We start from the raw sequence: 20213 nt of genomic DNA, 5'->3' as shown, positions 1-20213 counted from the left end.
AGATCATAAATTTAGCGTTTGTATTATACCAACAAATAACTAGTGATATATATTATACATAGAAAAAACGCTAGAAATGGGAAGTCAGTCAAAAAGATGACTTTCCCTCTTCTATGATCATTGCATTTAACAATCATTACAATATAGAAATATATACTAATGTTGAAGAGCACCGACTGATTCCAGGAACTCATATCAAAAGTTGAAGTCAAATATCTAATAAATCTTGTCCTCCAAATTACATAACAACTTCAAACACACTGTTATATTAGACAACCACTAGTCGTGAAGTTTGTTGTAAGCAATTTGTAGGCAAACATACAAAACAATTACATTATATTTTTGTAACGAAAACGACGACAACTTTTGAAAGAAGTTAACTAATAATATGTGTACTTAAAAATGTTTTTAAAAAAATTAACTTAAATTATTATATTTGAGGAAAGTTATATATAATTTGTATATAATCATTTGATTAAAATTTATATAATAAAATTATTATATAGCATATAATAGATATAATTTTAATTTATCATACTTAAAATTAAAATCTTACAATTTTATTTTTTTTAAATGATTTTATTATTTTCTATAATAATAGTCTAACCGAGTCTTGACATAACCTTTTGTCAGACGATCTTTTGATTATTATACAAATTAATGCATATATTTATCATTTGATACTAAAAATATCATACATGTATAACAACTATTTAATAATGTTAGTAATACTACATTTCATACTATATTCAATATATAATTGACCAAACAATATCTTTAACAAATTAAGTTTATATTTTTTGGATATACATTGTGTTCATTTTATTATAATTTAAAAATGTAATATTAAAATGCATTAAAAATACAAAAATTAACAAAAGTATCAAATGTTTTCCAAATTCTATTAATACTTATGTAATAAAAATTAAAATTAAATAAGAAGATTATAATTTTTATTATTACCAAAAGATAAAATCATTATCGTATTATTAATAAATATATTATTTTCATTGACTAGTATAGTAACTATGATAGATAATATAAAAGTAGTTGGTACCTAAGGGTTCACATGAGGGAAAGCACAGTGCTTTCCCCCATATAGCTGTGTCACGGAGAGGGGGTTCACGTGATCACGTGACTCCACCTAACCTAACCTAAGTGAAGTACACCAATGACGTCACTACTACCTCTACCCAATCTGACCACCTACCCGAACTGACCACCTACCCGATCTGACCACCTACCCGAACCGACAACCTACCCGAACTGACCATCTTACCCGAACTGACCATCTTACCCGAACTGACCAACTACCCATAGTAACCACCTACCCGAACTGACCACCTACCCGAACTGACCACATACCCAAACTGACCACATACGCGAACTGAGCAACTACCCGAACTGACCAACTACCCGAACTGACCAACTACCCGAACTGACCAACTACCCGAACTGACCAACTACCCGAACTGACCAACTACCCGAACTGACCAACTAACCGAACTGACCAACTACCCGAACCTAACCCAACCTAACCTAACAGACCACCTACCTAAACTGACCAACTTACCGAACTGGTCAACCTTCCGATGTATTAGCGGAGAGGGGATAGCGGAAATCATGTGACCTAACATGAGTGTAGATGTAAACAAAATAAATATAAATACATTTATTTTTAAAATAATATTTATAATTTATTTACATTTTATTTATTTACAAAAGCGTTCATTAAATATTTTCTCTCTAAAATTTTTATCTAATACATATGATATATTTTCTTCAATTAGTTTACACTTATATTCATGAATACGTCTGTTAAAAACTATCCAATGCCAGTTAGATATACGAGCCTGTCTTGAAGCATATGACCAAACATACATAGTCTTTATCTGTATTTTGTCATCAAATCTAACTTTCTTCATATTTATTTGTTTATTAAGTAATCAAAGTATTTAAACATAAACTCTTCATATAATTCATTCAATGCTTTTCTAGTATAAACACCAGTCAATATCATTTTCCCTTTTCTAGTGAGAGTTATATGTCTTTTATTACCACAATTGATCCTCAAATGTGGAAATATTTCCAACTCATAATTACTGCTCCAATTAAATTGATTCATCAGTTTCTCTACATTCAAGTCGTTTTTCAGGTTATGTGACGCAGCAATGTTAGTCACACGTAAGTTATGTAATTTGATATCATATCCGAGTTTTTGTATTATGCGAGCAGTCTTTCGTAATGCTATTCGACCATCATTTTTTGATTTTGCACCCACACATACTAGTTTACCAGAGTCGTATATCATAACCGTGGCATTAGGGTTACGATACCGTTTAATTACTCTCACAAATGGGTAATTGTGATATACACAATTACAACAGTTGTTACACAATTTTCTTAAATCAATAAAACCAATCATATCAAAGAGATCAGCAGTCATCGAAACATTAGTTATCACAGGCATATTGATAATGCAAATTGTATTACTATAATAAATGTTGATGTAGTTATAAACTCATAAACTATTGCATCAACTATTACAAAAACAGTTGAAACAAGTTGTTTAACAACTATTGCTTCAATTATTGCAACATCTGTTGCAATAAGTAGTTTAACTACTATTGCAACAACAAATAGTGTATTACACTATCGTAAATCCTGTTTACTCTATAAAATATTAACTTATAAAAGCAAAGTGTATACACTATTATTGTATTAGTGTTTATTAGTTTTGTTATAACTGATTATTATTGTAAATTAAATTTTTCATCATCAAAATGGTTGGCAAAACATTGTTTCAAAAATCCATTTTCACCAAATCTGATGGTGAAAACAAATTTGACAAATTTGTTCGTGTATTGGAACACGAAAACGGTGAAAAATTTGTGGACATCCGACTGACTGTTTGCAATGATGGAGAAGATGTCTTCTACACCAAACATGGCGTTTATTTATATGGTAATGAATTCAAAGAATTGTTGAAAAAGATGGAAACCCAAGACTTTGGTTCTTTTGGAGATCTTCGAGTTATCTCATTCATGCATTTGAAAAAACAATTGTATTGTTTTAGTATCATTAGTAATGGTAACATTAAAAAATTAAATGTCATATTCCCTGAAATTGACATTATATTGTCATTGAAAGATGAAATCATTAAATATCTTAATTAAAGTAATTATTGTATATTATAAAACAAATATTGTAATAAATAAACAAAACAAATTAATTGAATAAAATAAATTTTATTAATAAATAAAAAATGTATAATTATTTACATTTTAATATGAAAACAAATAGTAATTTTTAATCCATTTCCACAATAGCTCACATTTGTGTTGAGCGCATCTCATATCTGATTTATCGGGTATGATACGTTCATGAAAATGACATGAACGGCCTCCATACATTCTCTTTAATGTCTTAAGACTAGGACATCTATACTGATCCAATTCAACGTAAGGTATAGCGCACATGTCCAATATATCCGCCAATTGAGAGCACTTAATTCCAATGTATGGCTTTTCTTTGCTTTTGATTTTCTCATACATCTGAATAATAATTTGTTTGGCATCCATTGTTGAGTTTTTTGTTATCTCAGTGTTTACTGTACGTAACGATAATCCCAATAAGTTGTTGGCCAAATAAAGGTTAGTAATCCGATCTTTCAATTCCATATCTCTATAAGTTAAGTTTGTCTCACACAACTCAGACATTTTACAAGTGTGAGATATTATTGCAATCTCACGGGGGACAAAGATATTGTTATAAACAAAACCTTGTGCGTCCATTACACCACAGATTTGATTAATTTTACTCATTTTACAGATTAAGTTTGTTTACTATAAAAAGTAAATCGTGTTCGTTGTTGAGGGGAAACCCTTCTTCTATAAAATAGCGCTCAATGCGATGTCTATATGTTGACGCAATATTTGCTAACGTACCATTAATTACGTTTACATTAGTCATAACAATAAGAAACTTTTCATTATAAATATCTTTTATTTTAATGTATATTCTATAATAATCACTAAAATTTTTATACACATCTGATAAATGACATTTACCAGTTACATAATAATTTGGCAACACAATCATTAATGTGAGGATTAAAACCAAACACAGTTTGGATTTGTTCAAATGATCCGCCATTAAAATAATTAGTTAAAAAATAAATACAATATAATCCACAAGTATTAGAGTATACACTTTGAAAATTAATACAGTTGTAATACCAACCGTTTACAGTATTGTCTTTTATAAAATTTAAGATATCATTATGTAGTGGTTGTAATCCAAATGAATCAAAATATATAATGCTATCATTATTTGTTTTGTATACACTAACCCAGTGTTCACCAGCATCACTAGCTTTATCTGTATTAATAATAACACCACTATCTTTTGGTATAATATTTGGTAACATATCTCTCGGATATGTACCATAATATTTATTACAATTTTTAAAATAGTTATTTATTTGTAATGTATTCATATTTATTGAAAATTTTTAATAGCAAATCTTGAGCTCTCTATTTCTACACAACTATCATATTCGCAGAATATGATTGCAGTTACAGTCTCTTGTATAGGGTAGGCAAACTTTAGTTCAACTCGTAAGTTACCTCTAACCACAGTTGATACATAACCACTTTTTGCTACTCCATCAGATAAATCCGGTGTAAAATTGAATCCAAATAGTGTATAACCTTCAGCATACTCTTCCCGTGTTATGTCAATATCTGTTGAGTGTTTGATTTGATTTGCTGTTTCAAATAATCCAAAATATTCACGCATATATTTTTTATTTGCAAAGTCTGGTGTGTATGGTCTGTGTGGATATTGAGTCCCATCAACATAGCATGCAATGTGTCGGATATTGTAATTTTTAAAATAAAATGGGTTCATATTATATGAACCATTATATGCTTCGTTACTAACAAAACCAATATATATTTTTCTAGGAATCACTCCATTGATGACATTATTTAAATAACAATCTAATGTGTCTTTAGCTATAATTGATGTCTTTACTTCCTTTCGTGTAATAAAATAGCGGGCATTAGCACTTTCAAGTGCTCTATTGTGTGCCACAACTACTTGTGGGTTAACAATAGATTTATGCATAAACAATCTTACGTCCATTATTTCAACTGTTGGTATCAATGTTTTATCATAAATTAAATAAAACTTGGGATCTTGTGGGTAAATTTTAATATTCAGTGTGACCCCTCCAAGTAAAGACTTTACTTGCGATGCTAAATCAATGTGCAAATTGCCATACATTTCGACTTCACACCCGTCAGATAATGAGTTACCTGACGGTCGTATACGACTACTTCTTATCTCATTTACCGAATCCATAGGTGTCTCATCTTTATGCCAAAATGCAGTCTCTAAATGTGTATTTCTAGCATCACTATTACTGTTAAGAAGAGTGTCAATATATGACACATATGAATAATTCACTGATGATGTTGTAACAGTTGTTTGACCAATATTTACATCAATTTGTTTAATAAATGAATGCATTAAATAATTGATTGGAGATATTAGTTTCCAGTCTTCTGCTTTAACTTCAGGTGTTGTTGATACAGTAGACTTTTGTAATTTAAATTTTAAACATAAATAAAGTTCACTTTTGCTTAAGTTAATATATTCATTTAAGCCTGTATGTATTTCAAATTCAATAGTATTTGTTGAATTAGATAATGTACTTATTGGACGGTGTTCAGTTTGAACATCACGTTCAATCATTAGTTGTGTTGGTGGTACTCCAAACACATCCATTTCTGGAAGTGTCATTAGAGATGATAATTCGTGTATTGTAGACATTTTTAGTATTTTCTTTGTTTTTTCTTAACTGTTTTACGTCTTTTATAAGATTTTAGTTTAGTTTTAACTTTACGTTTACGTCCTAAACCTTTTTGTTGTCTAACATTAGAAACTTTATTTTTAACATCTGTTAAAATAGTATCAGCTGATCTTATCAACTGATTTGTGCCGGCTTCTTTGAATGATTTACCAGATAGTATATCATTACCAATACCGTTAAATGCATCCCATCCTTTATTTGCTACATATTTTAATGCAGGTTTAATGTGTTTAAATATTTTACCAAATATACCATTACCGGACTGGTATCTATGCCCAGCATAAGATACAATACCGTTACCGGCTTGGATTTTATAGTAATCAATATATGGATTATTCATACTTTAATAAAATGCAATGTTATAGTTACTCTACCAAATTTAAATGGTATAGATAAACCACTATCATCTTTTATAGATATTTCAAGTGTTTCAAATTCATTGAGTCTTACAGGTCTATATTGAGGTCTTTCATAATTTAAATGTACTGTATCTCCAAATTTATATTTACGCGGTATTTCAACTACTCTCAGTAGAGGTGCAAATGTATCACCAACTAGTGATGGGTATACAATATCACTATATAAATATAGTGAATGAAAACCACCACTAATCTCTACAGGATGAAAGCCTTTAATAGTATTTTTATTTTCAATTCCATTGAATACTATATTAACTAAGCTATTGCTACCATAATAATAATTATGTGTAACTTTTCTATCTTTTAAACCTAAAATGTTTTCAATTTCTTCACCCAAGTCAGGAAATATTTTAACTACACTTTCAACTATACCAACATTAATTGTAATAAAATTATTAATCTCATTATAAACTAATTTTGGTGGTTTAATATCAGTAAATAAAGTCAAAATATTGTTAATTTCATTAACTAATTTCTGTGGTGTTTCATAATAACCAGCTTTAAGTGTAAACTTATCATCATATTGATTAGACTTATCACCATATATACGGCCCATTTCATCAAATAATGTAATTTTATGATCATTTAATATATTATACCATGATTTGGTATAAGTTATTTCAGATATACCAACACACCAACTATCATCAAGTTTAACTGTTTTGCCTAATTTTGTTCTAAAATCAGACATTGTATTGTCAAATGTTTTGACATTATTAACTAAAGTAATATATTTACTCATTATTCACAAAGTTTTATTTGTGTATTGTTATCAAAATAACAATTCCAAATAATTTTTTCTTTATCTCTTAAAAATAATAATACAACAACAAATATAATAAATAAAATAAAACACAATATGTTAATTAGTAAACAATTCATTTTTATTTTTAAAATACAGTATCAGAGCCTTTTATAACATTTTTACATAGTTTAAGTTTAGGGTTAGGCATTATATAACCAATACAACTAGTTAAAATAATTGCCCATAAATTTTTGTTGCCAATTTCAAAAGTTAAGTTAATTAAGCTTACAAATATTACAATTGTCATTAATGACATTTGAATAGTAAACAAAATTAATTCAGTTTTACACAATTTATTTAGTATAGACATCTTGAATGCTATCAATCCAACTGTTGTATTCTTCCGGATAGTTCAACCACTTAACAAAATACTGTCTACGACCACGTCTAACACGACTTCTAATAACTCTTTCAATACGGTATAGATTTTCTTTGATCTTTTGGATCTCTTGTGGATAAAATCGCTGTTCAATAATATTTCCTTGTCCATCACTTAGTCTAAACACATATTGATTATCACCTTTTATAGTCTTTACTACAGTAAAGACTTGATCAATCCAGTTAGGGTAATAACCTTTATCAAATTTAGACATTTCGTACACTTTACGTACTTTATCTCCTGTAGCGACATCTGGTGTTTTAAACTTTTTAGATTTAACATATAAGTTATTGTATACTTGTTTTGTATTTTCTGTAGTCACCTCAATAGGTGACATACCTATAGATCTGTGATATGATGTATTGTATGCTTTAACAAGTTTTTGTAGTACATCTACATATCTTCGCGAACCATTAGCAGTAAAGTATTTAAACATACGTGACTTTAATGTACGATTAAAGCGTTCAACTATAGCACATTTTATTTTATAATCATTTGAGTGAAAGTAGTTGACTCTATTTAATTTTAGATATTTTTGAAATATTTCATTTAAAAACTCTTTACCTTTATCTGTACGTAAAGATAATGGTTTTCTGTTTTTAAATAATGTTTTAAAAGCATTTGTAATGCTTTTACCAGTTTTTACTTTCAATGGAACAGTAAATGCAAATTTAGAAAAGCAGTCAATTACTGTTAAAATATAATTATATTTATCATTTTTATTAGCAAATTCTCTCATATCAGCTAAATCTGCTTCCCATTGTTCATCAATATATGTCACAACAATTGGATTTCGTATAAATTTTCTGTGTACTTGTTTATGTAGAGTATAAGTTAACTCTCCTTTTAACCAATCTTTTACTAATTTTAATGTTATATTTGGATTTAATTGTTTAGCAGTTTTATACAAATTATTTACACCACTAAATGATCCACTATTTTGTGGATCATAATATATTATATTCAACAACTCATTTATATTTTGATCCATTGTATAGATTTTTTAGATTTAGATTTTTTAACAGTCTTTTTATTTACTACTTTTTTAACAACTTTTTTGTTAGGTTTATGAACTTTTGTAGTAACTTTGCTTTGTTTTTTAGTTGTACTGATTAAATTATTTTTAATTAATACTTTAAAAACCATATCTTCTATTATACTTAGAAATGAATTATTAATATTCGGCAAATTATTTTTAATATTGTTATCATTTGTAACATTGTCAACAATGTTTTTAGTTACTAATGTATTTTGTTTAATTTTTTCAAATGGTTTACTATCCACACTCATTGAAGATATATCCATATCGATGTCATCATCACTATCATTAGTAACCAATTCAACTTTTCTGAATGACATTATTTTGTTATTAATTCGTATACAGTTGTTAGTAACGGTATTAACCACATCCAAGCGTTTCCTTTTTGTACAACACTTTTACAAGTTTTTAAACTTTGTTTCCTTTCAAACTTTTTAAGTAAAAGTTTTTTACTTTTATTCAATTTTTTAGTTTTTATATTTCCTTTTATAACATTTAATCCAATTTCTTTTATAGCTAAATATACTTTTGGGTCTTTAGCTAAATAATTCAATAATGTTTTTTGTGTTTTCTTACATTTTATTTTAGAAACAAACTGCAAGTCTCTAAAATATTTTTTCAAATTATCAGACATTACTTAGGTATATAGCAAATAATTTTCAATTTATTATTAATTGGTATAATATTTGTTTGTACTCTATATTTTTCAGGTGTATCCTGTTTTAGGTCTACTTTAATATAACCATATTGAACAGATGTGGCGTCAGTATACACTTCTATAAAGTATTTTGAGTTTTCCGGATATATCTGTGAGGCTAAGCTAATTATCTGTCTTTTATCTCTTGGGTTTTTAAGCAATATCAAATAGTGACAATTTAAACTAATTGTCCTCATTTGGGACCCTTGATGAAATATATTTTGTGATATAAATATCACACTTATATTCATATGATGACTACCTTTAGTAAATAAATTTGCTAATTTAACATTATTTCCCAACTCAGTCATCAAATCATCAATAACTATGAGATGAGGTTTAATCTCTTTTACTTCTTCTTCATTGGGTAGGCCTTCAATATATTGTATATCACAGTCAGCAATAGATTTAGTGTACAATTCTTGCCATTGTCCGTATGCCCACACAATTTTTAACTTATTTGGTATATCAGTAAAATATAAAGTTTGTTTATAATTCTCCAATATATTTCTAAGTAGTACAGTTTTACCACTACTTGTAGGTCCAGCGACCATACAAGTGAATGGGTGTTTAAATGAAATGTGTTTTCGATCCACTTTAATGCAATTCATTTTAAATAAAACATAGGTTTAATAATAAAAAAAATTTATTCATCTTTTATAAAATTTTATACATTTGATTTTGTATCAAATTTCCATTCACAGGTAGCCAATTCAGACAAGTATTTTACTAATTTGTTAGTATCTTCTGTTATACCATTTTTATGTCCAATTGCAGTCAGTCTATCGACGATGATTTTCATTCCCGGCTCTGACAACATATAAAATTTCATGTTTTTTAGCCGAATCAATTCAGTTTGAATGCACTGGTCTTGTTTTGGTCTCTTTAACGGTGGCTCTGAAATAATATAAAAATTTTAATATATAATTAATAAAATATATTAATATAAAATACAATACCTTCCAATAGTTTTCTTAAATAACTGTCTTTAAAGTGTCGTTTAGCCATACTTGTTAATGAATATAAAATAATTTTATTAAAAACATTACTTTATATAGTCAATTATGACCTCAATATGTATTCTTAGTTTTATATTTAGATATTTATTTATAGTTGATGTAAATAAATTAAACATAAAAATAGTTTTTAATCACATTTTATTTAAAATAATTTCAAATAATTAGTACAATAATATAAATATAAATAGTATTAAATAGTTTTAACATATTATTCATAAAATCCATAGGGGACAGTTTGATAAATAGGGTGTCCCCTAACAATTCTACGTTTTTCAGATACTGCCTGATATATCTTATTTACTTTATTTGTTGTCACGTTGTGCAGTTTATCTGAACGGAAACATAATTGTGGAGCCAGTGTTGTGATTGGTGTATTGTTAAAGTAGTGTTGAGCAGTCTCTTTAACTCTTTCAAAGTTTATTTTATGCTTTACTTCCTCAGTGATTGAAATGCCTTTTACTTTTACTTTTTGAATCACACGGCCATCACCAGTAACGACCTGATAACCATAGTTTTTGGGTCCACATGAAGTAAACGAATTGATATACGACCCTTCTTTGTAATCTTTTTCTATTTCATCGGTCATATCACCCAAGAAATCACCGATCGGAGGGTCGTACCACCCTTTGGTAGGGTCGTGTCGATAGATTACAGAGTCTGTATCGAAATACAAGACCCGTCCCTTTGCTGAGCTTTCAATATTGTGTAATTCACGATATAAATGAATACGAGCATTACCGGTGACCATCGAGGCCAATGCTATGTTTGTATTGCCAGCAGATGAATAGTTGTCGTCAATGTATTGGTAATTGACTAAAATAGTCTCATCATTGGGCATAATTTCTCCTAAAGTATAGTATAATAAATAAATATTTTATATTAATTTATTATGTTTTTATAATGTATTTTAACAAACCTTTTATTTGTATTTTAGCATCAGATATAATACTACGGTATGCGTCATATGTTTTGCAAAGTTTAGTTTGTTTTTGATTGGGTCTTTGGGCTAGTTTTCCCCACAAACTATTCAACATTAACTTTGCAATGAAGCGGAGACCAGGATTTGGTGACATCTTATTAAACTCTAAATCCACACCTTCACGACTCTGATACTCACTGATGTAGTTTCGCTTTAACTCATCAGTAGTACAATTGTCAGGCCATCCGCTTGCCTCGGTCTTAAGTTTAAGCCATTGTTGTATGTATGGCTTAAATATTTCATTTGTTTTGCGTTCGTAATGCAACACTTCATATATTTTGAGAATTTTATATCCCATTTCTATTGCTAATTTAAGCTCTTCAGAGTACCAAGTACTGCTGATAGCTCTCTCTTTATCGCTATGACTACATTTGTTAGGGCTCATATCTTTTGCACATTGATTGCATAATGCAAACACTAACTTTTTGGTCTCTGATTTTAATGGTAATACAGGAATGTATAGATCTTTAGGTGGTAATACTTTACATTTAATGAATCCAAAGTAATTATAAATTGAGGTGTCGATAAATTTACTGATTATAGATGGATGACCAATAGGGTATTCGCATTTTGAAAGTACAGTCGGATACAGACTGCACACATCTTTATATTTAATCAACTCTGTACCGGTACTGTCGGCGTTGAAGTACAAATTGTTTGTACGACCACCATAAAACGACTCACGTATGTTTGCGTGACCTATTTTGTCAATTGTTTTATAGTATGCCATACGTTTTTTGTGGAATGCTTTGAACTCAACATCAGTTGTCAACAGTTTATCGAAGTCGTGCTCCCAAATAGATGTCACTTTGAAACCTCTAGACTTGTAATATGTTTCCTAAAAATATATAAATGTAAGTAAAATTGTATAAATACAATTATTTATATAAATACCTTTTCAATTGTTCGTTGATAATCTTTAATAGGATCTACTTGCTCATTGCCATCATAGGTGTTTCTAAGGCTAAACAGATGGGTACATTTTTGACATCCATGCCAATAGCAACCATTGAACTCAAATATCTCTCCGAGTACACCATCTCGAATACACCCATCAGCATAGTTCTGACCAATTCTCATCTCTCTGCAGATTTTTACACCTCTCTTCTCCTCCATCCAATCAAGCCATACATTACCTTTGTTTGACTTATGTCGTCCATCGATATAACCGTTGATAGGTGTGACACCAATCATATTGTCTTTTAGAATTTTAGCTCTAAAATACTCCAGTCCAACACCGGCTAATGTGAATCTACGAGTTATGGGGTCCAAACCAGTGAAGTTTTTGAACAGTTTGCGGAACTCCATCACAGCAATTGTGAGTACTATTACATCATTTAAGCAATACTTTTTGATTTGTTGTTCAAAGTTCCATATGTAATTGTTTGCTTTGAAGTCATTATACCACTCCACACACTCTTTTGAAGACCTCATTTCATCAATGCCAAAGTGTTTGATATCTGGTATTTCACCAGAGTAGTCGTAATTCTCTTTTCTGTTGAAGTGATGGGGAAAAAATCCTTTGCTGACAATGTTTTGAAAGCCAAACGATTTTGGCAGTGAAGCCAGTGGTTGTTGGAAATAACTCAACGAGTCTATGAATGATGTGTTGTTGTTTGTAATTTTAAGTATTTTCATACCATTCATAATTATATCACTCGGATCACCAAACTGTCTTCCAAACATTTCCTGAAATATGAAGTGACCATCATATCCTCGGAAATTGTGTGCAATTACGTATAGCTGTGCTTTAATTTTTGAAGCTCTTACAGCGACATCTTTGAATAAATAGTCTGAAAACTGTTCGACTACATTTTCTTTATAGAATGTACGGATACCATATCCGCACACTTTACATCCGTCATTTGGTTCATCAATTGAGACATCGCATCTTTTCGCCATTTGTTGGTAATCCCAACACTTGTCGCAAACACATACTGTGTAAAATATTTGTAATTAGTTGTAATTTCTTAAAATGATTATATAATAACTTACATGAAATGAGTAGATTAGGTTTGTGATCATAAAAACCATTATTTTGAGCTATCTGTTCACTTTCAATATCAAAACAAACTATTAGTTTGTTTTCTTTGTCTTCTTTTTCCAGTTTTTCTATATCCAAAGGTTTTATATAACAAAAATGCGGTGTTTCTTTGTAATACACACTACATTTTGTACATTTTAGTTGATAGCAAACATGTTTTGCTCTTCTATGAGTTGAGTATTCAACATTACAAGTACTACATATTTTTGATTTTACTTTGCAGATATTGTTAGCTTTGTGATTATGATAACATTTATCATTTGCGTAACTACGATTGCATAAATCGCAGTCTACTTTATCACTGTTAACGTCACACTTTGGATATGTTGAGCAGTAGTTGCACACATATTTACATGAATGATTTATTTTCTGATGTTTTGTTAAGCAATACTTACACAGATCAGATATTTGTGTGTAAGCATTGATGTCTTTAATAAAATTATAATGTCCAGTGTTTTTACCGTAGTCGATGTGCTCCATAAATAATTTGTTGGGAAAATCTATAGAGCCTTGAAATAGATAATTGTCGACATTTGATGAGTCGACAATTATCAACTGTAATCCACTTGAACCATCAGTTAATTTAATAGTGCTGAGATACTCCTGCATTTGATTCCAATGTTTTTCTCCAAAAGGTTTGTTGAAATCAAGACCGGCCAAATTACACAGCTTTTCCGATTCTTCTTTTTGATATTTGTCGGAATTATTGTTAGCAGTAATTTTTCTCCACCTACTGTTTCCTCGAAGTGTTTGATTAGTAAAACTTTCGACAAACCACATAACACCAACCCAAACAGCTCTATAACCGCAACCGACATCTGAAATTATATGAATAAATATATTTGTAAATATTATAAAAATAAATATATAATCTTTTAAATACCATTTTTGTTATCAATCCTAACAATGCATTTTATACGTTTACTCCTTTCATCTGAAGTTTCTGGTGGTAAATGTCTTTTGTTTTTCATATTAGGTCCTGATCCCTGTGGTGCTTCAGTTACATAGATTTTCATTTTAAATACAGAAAGTAAAAACTCTGTATTAGATTGTATTAGTCCAAAGATTTTGTTGGCAAACTCATGTTTATCAAATTGTGAGATTGCTTTTCCACCCATATATAATGGTTTATTCAAGCCCTGTGCTTCAATTATCACACTATAATAATCGCCAACATTGTGGTTACGGAATGCCGGTCGCACCAATGACTCATACATCTCATCAATTTGATCATTTAATTGAAGTAAATTATCAATTGAACCCAAATTGTGTTGAAAGCGGATGTCTTTACGGTGTTCTTGCCGTTTAAATTTAATGTATGAATGAGATGACTCATTCAATACATGAAACTTGACCAATTGTTTAACTAAACAAAAATTTTAATTATAATAATTGCATAATAAGTTATTTAATTTTTAATACATACCTGTATTGTCATTGTTGTCATTGTTGTCATTGTTGTCATTGTTGTCATTGTTGTCATTGTCGTCATTGTCGTCATTGTCATTGTTGTCATTGTCGTTGTTGTCGTTGTTGTCGTTGTTGTCGTTGTTGTCGTTGTTGTCGTTGTTGTCGTTGTTGTCGTTGTTGTCGTTGTTGTCGTTGTTGTCGTTGTTGTCGTTGTTGTCGTTGTTGTCGTTGTTGTCGTTGTTGTAGTTGTTGTCATTGTTGTCATTGTCATTGTCGTTGTTGTCATTGACAGGTATGTAGTCGGGAGGTGTGTCCATAAGTGAGTCCTGACTTTCCATATACGACTCATCAGCACCAGCACCATCTTGTACTGGTAAACCATAATTATTGTTTACCAATAAATCGAGATTTACGTAGAAATCATCGCTAAACTCATCGGTAAACATGTCATTCATTGGCTCGTTGAAGTTAGGTATTTCGTCATTCATTGGCTCTCTAGGGTCTGGAATTGCGTCATCCATAGATACCACCATTGACTCGACCATAGGGACCGCCAATGACTCGACTATAGGAACCTCCGACTCGACCATAGATACCGGCATTGTCTCGACCATAGGGACTTCCGTCTCGACCATTGGCTCCGGGATAGCTTTGTTGTTGTCCATTGCGTTGAATTGATCGATAAAAATAATAGTTGAAATACTGAAAAGTATACTTTTATAAAATTTGTTAAAATATTAGATTTTATAAAATAATATATTATTTTATAATTAATTAATAAAAATAATTTTTTATTTTTATTAATTAATTATTATTTATTAAATTTTCTGAATATTTTTCTATTTATTTTTTCTATTTATTTATTTTAAAAAAAAATATTTTTCTAAATATTTTTTGAAGTTTTTTTTTGAAGTTTTTTTTTGAAAAGTTTTTTTTAAACAGTTTTTTTTTGAAAATTTTTTTTTGAAAAGTTTTTTGAAAAGTTTTTTTATTGAAAAATTTTTTTTGAAAATTTTTTTTTTTGAAGTTTTTTTTTTGAAAAAGTTTTTTTTTTTGAAGTTTTTTTTGAAAAGTTTTTTTTTTGTAGTTTTTTTTGAAAAGTTTTTTTTTTGTAGTTTTTTTTTTAAAGTTTTTTTTTGAAAATATTTTTTTTTTGAAAAGTTTTTTTTTTGTAGTTTTTTTTGAAAAGTTTTTTTTTTGTAGTTTTTTTTTTAAAAGTTTTTTTTTTGAAAATATTTTTTTTTGAAAAGTTTTTTTTTTTAGAAAAGTTTTTTTTTAAAAGTTTTTTTGAAAATATTTTTTTTTGAAAATATTTTTTTTGAAAATATTTTTTTTTGTAAAGTTTTTTTTTTGAAGTTTTTTTTTTGAAAAGTTTTTAAAAAAAAAATTTTTTTGTGCTTACTTTATTTTTTTATATAAATAATCACAAATTATAAAATCAAGACTCAGTTATACACTGATATCTTCYACTGGCGAGTTAATTTGATGTATGTTTGAATACAATGCTAGCCTCAAACCAATGTATTCCGTACTACAGTCTATAAGACACTAATTTGTTAATTTGACCGCTTATTTGTTAATTTTTCATAATTATTTTTTTTATTAGCTTAAACTACACATTTTTAAGCATCTTTTAAGAATAAAAAATTTTAATTTTAATTACAATTAAAAAAGTTATTAACAATTTAAGTTAATTAATATATACAGTATATGTATTACTATTGCTATACAGTGTGTACATACTATTTCAATACAGTGATGTCATTATATTACATGTATTGTATGCAATAGTTAATGTTAGTTCGGGTAGTTGGTCAGAACGGGTAGTTGGTCAGTTCGGTTAGTTGGTCAGTTCGGGTAGTTGGTCAGTTCGGGTAGTTGGTCAGTTCGGGTAGTTGGTCAGTTCGGGTAGTTGGTCAGTTCGGGTAGTTGCTCAGTTCGCGTATGTGGTCAGTTTGGGTATGTGGTCAGTTCGGGTAGGTGGTCAGTTCGGGTAGGTGGTTACTATGGGTAGTTGGTCAGTTCGGGTAAGATGGTCAGTTCGGGTAAGATGGTCAGTTCGGTTAGGTTGTCGGTTCGGGTAGGTGGTCAGATCGGGTAGGTGGTCAGTTCGGGTAGGTGGTCAGATTGGGTAGAGGTAGTAGTGACGTCATTGGTGTACTTCACTTAGGTTAGGTTAGGTGGAGTCACGTGATCACGTGAACCCCCTCTCCGTGACACAGCTATATGGGGGAAAGCACTGTGCTTTCCCTCATGTGAACCCTTAGGTACCAACTACTTATAAATTATAAGTATCAACAATATGTTAACTATTATAATACAATAGATACACTATTTCAAAAAATATTTCTTATTAATAATAATTTCAATTTAGTGTAATCATTCATTTATTTAGTTGCTATATTGCAAACAAATAATGATTATATTTACAGTATTTTAATAACTTATTATTTGATGTATTTATGATATACAATAATACTATCATTATATAAACAGTTATGTATAGAATGTTATCAAATATAATCTGTAAAAGTAGTTTTGAGTAAAAATAAGTTAATATTAATTTTTACGAAAAATACTTGAAATTTAAATATTATACAAAAATTGTTGTAAAAAAACTAAGAAACAACAGCAACACTAGAAAGTCATGAGTTTTTTTATTTAATAGACAATACTTTGTTTTTATATATACATTATATTTAGTACATTAAAGCAATAGAAAAAAAGTTATTTACGACCAGATGTGGTCCTTAAGGGGTTTAAAGAGTAATTTTTAGTTTTTCAAAAGTTTTATTTAATTTATTTAAAAAAAACAATTTAATCAATCGTTTGCCTTTTTATTATTTCACTCTTTTACCCTATGGTTTGATTGTTGTGTTAACTTTGAATATAAGCAATGATTGTTTGTCTCTACAGTTTGGTGTTAATCTGTCGCTCGTTATCTATAACAGGGTATCTCTCAATCCTCAAACACACAGACAATAGCACTGTTGGGTATTTTCAGATTAATAACCCTAAAACCTAACGTCAAATGCTATATGACTAATACTATACAATACAACACTATCTTTCCATAAAAATGTTTCCCAATTGATTAACTAATCATGTCTACCAATAACCTTATGTATTACTTTATATATAAAATACAAATTAGCTCTCTCTCTCTCTTTCTCTCTCTCTCTCTCTWTCTCTCTCTCTCTCTCTCTCTCTCTCTCTCTCTCTCTCTCTCTCTCTCTCTCTCTCTCTCTCTCTCTCTCTCTCTCTCTCTCTCTCTCTCACTCACTCACTCACTCACTCACACACAAACACACACACACACACACACACACACACACACACACACACACACACATACATACATACATACATACATACATACATACATACATACACACACTTTCTCAATATAATTTTTAACTATAATTATTGTTTTTAACAAAACTTAATTAAGTAAAGAAATATGTAAAATTACAAAACTAAATTAAATAGCAATCTATAGAATTTATGCTCATTTATTACATAATATAATTTTTTAATCCTATATTTGTAATATATAACTAACAAATACAGTAATTACAAAAATTTTATTAATAATACCTCTCTTTCTTTCTTTCTCTGTATTTTTATTTAATTTATTTAAATAATGTTATCTCCAATATATACTATATCTGATATTCTACTATTAAATCATATGTTATTTTTCCCGAACTTGAGTTTGAAAATTATCATTCAATATAAATTCAATTTAATAAAAATAAATATATTTAAAATATACAGTATATTCTTAAAGCACTTCTCATAAATACAAATATTTTCACAAATTTATCCCCGATTTTTGTTTTGAGAGGTTTACCGACCGTTACGGTAGAACTCATCTTATAGTTATATAGTTATACTTATCGTTGCAAAACTTTTTTTTGTACACTTATAAAACAACTAACTCTCACATACTATAACTCACTGTATATACGATTGTGAAGTTGACTAATCAGTAGTCGTACAGTAAATACTATATATTCACCACTCGTTTGCATATTATTATACATATTATCAGTATTGTGCACAACATACAGTACTATTCAGTATATTGTTATATAAATTTCAATAACTAAACATATCTATATTATTAAATATTCAATATATAAAATTTAAAAAATCAATTTACAAAAAAATATTTGATTATAAATCTCCACTTTATATATAATATACTATATATTAAAAATATTCTAAGATTGTAAACATTAAATTAATTAAACATTTACAAAAATATATACATGAATTAGACAAAGTGTAGTTTTAAATAAAATTTTAAATTATTGTGTTTATTGTTATTTACAGTTTAAAATCAAATAAAAAATAAATTATTTTTAAATCTAACGATTGTATTAAATAATTTAATGTTTAATTAAATATATAGTTAGTTTATTTCTTTATGTTATTAACAATGAAAATTCAACAAAATATTACTTAATTTACATATTTGATTAAATAACATGTTTAAATTAATATTAACTTATATTTACACTAAAACAATAAAACATGTTTTCAATTTACACAAAATTAATTGTATATTATTTTTATTATACTTGACAATTATCATATAATATATTACAGTTACTATGTATTTTTGAATAAAATAAACATTGATATAATTAATTAGTAGCATTTATTTTGTCAAGAAATTATTTTATGTAGTTATCTGATAAAATTTAGTCAATCATTAATCTATTAAATAAATCAATAATTTATTTTAAAAATATTGGTTTATGTTTTGCACCAGTAATTATTTTTAAAAATATTATACCCGTAATATACATATATATATAATGACTACTATAAGCATTTATTATTTTGATAATAATCGTTACACTTGGCGTCAAAAAATATCATACACACAATAAACACATTTACAAAAATAGTAAAAACTACAAAAGTAATAATAATAATAATATTTATAATATATAATAAATTGTATAAATTCTATGCACTGTAGTATACTGTATACTATGTAATATCTAGAGTATAATTATGTATTTTGTTTATAAATGTACATTACTTATGACATTTGCAGGTAAATCACTGATATTGCGTTTAATGACTGATTAAAAAATAGGTGCAAATTATATACAGTAACTTAAATCACATATACATTTGTGAAATCCAATTCTAGATTTTACTGACAAAATAAAGCAATTATTATTGAAATCATTGTTTTTGTGACCAAAAAATCATACTTTATTAGTCTCTTAATATACAACAAATTTGTGACCAAATTGTGGGCACAAACTATTGTCCAACAAACTCAAGATTTTACATATAAATTATGTTTACTAAAAACATTTAAAAGGTGTTATAATTAAAAGATATTAACAGTAATTATAATTTTTTTATACGTGCATTCATTTTTATTGCTACTAAAAATAATGCTGTAATAATAAAAAAATATAATGCAATTTACACGATATATTTAATGGCATATCCAAATGCAATTTTAATTAACATATAATTAATCTGAAACACTAAAAATTAATTAAATTTTTATTT

At 28.2% G+C, this 20213-nt stretch overlaps 3 protein-coding genes across 3 annotated transcripts; all 3 read right to left on the bottom strand.

The window, feature by feature from the left end:
* Nucleotides 1-1927: 1927 nt before the first annotated feature.
* On the bottom strand, nucleotides 1928-2470 carry LOC128961569 (TATA box-binding protein-like 2). The gene has a single exon (XM_054307820.1). The coding sequence runs from the start codon at nucleotides 2468-2470 to the stop codon at nucleotides 1928-1930; it is 543 nt and encodes a 180-aa protein (XP_054163795.1).
* Nucleotides 2471-4500: 2030 nt separating this feature from the next.
* LOC128961568 (uncharacterized protein F54H12.2-like) lies at nucleotides 4501-5838 on the bottom strand. Its single transcript, XM_054307819.1, has one exon. The coding sequence runs from the start codon at nucleotides 5836-5838 to the stop codon at nucleotides 4501-4503; it is 1338 nt and encodes a 445-aa protein (XP_054163794.1).
* A 1557-nt stretch (nucleotides 5839-7395) lies between these two features.
* On the bottom strand, nucleotides 7396-8840 carry LOC128961567 (uncharacterized). Its single transcript, XM_054307818.1, has 4 exons — nucleotides 8759-8840; nucleotides 8046-8342; nucleotides 7821-7949; nucleotides 7396-7733 (listed from the first exon to the last, which is right to left on the bottom strand). The coding sequence occupies exons 1-4, from the start codon at nucleotides 8838-8840 to the stop codon at nucleotides 7396-7398; spliced, it is 846 nt and encodes a 281-aa protein (XP_054163793.1).
* Between the last annotated feature and the right edge of the window lie 11373 nt (nucleotides 8841-20213).

The sequence above is a fragment of the Oppia nitens genome, unplaced genomic scaffold, assembly GCF_028296485.1.
Source record: "Oppia nitens isolate AA-2021 unplaced genomic scaffold, nextdenovo-longstitch-racon4-pilon3 scaffold5_pilon_pilon_pilon, whole genome shotgun sequence".
Lineage (NCBI taxonomy): Eukaryota > Metazoa > Arthropoda > Arachnida > Sarcoptiformes > Oppiidae > Oppia > Oppia nitens.
This window is presented reverse-complemented; position numbering and strand designations above follow the sequence as displayed.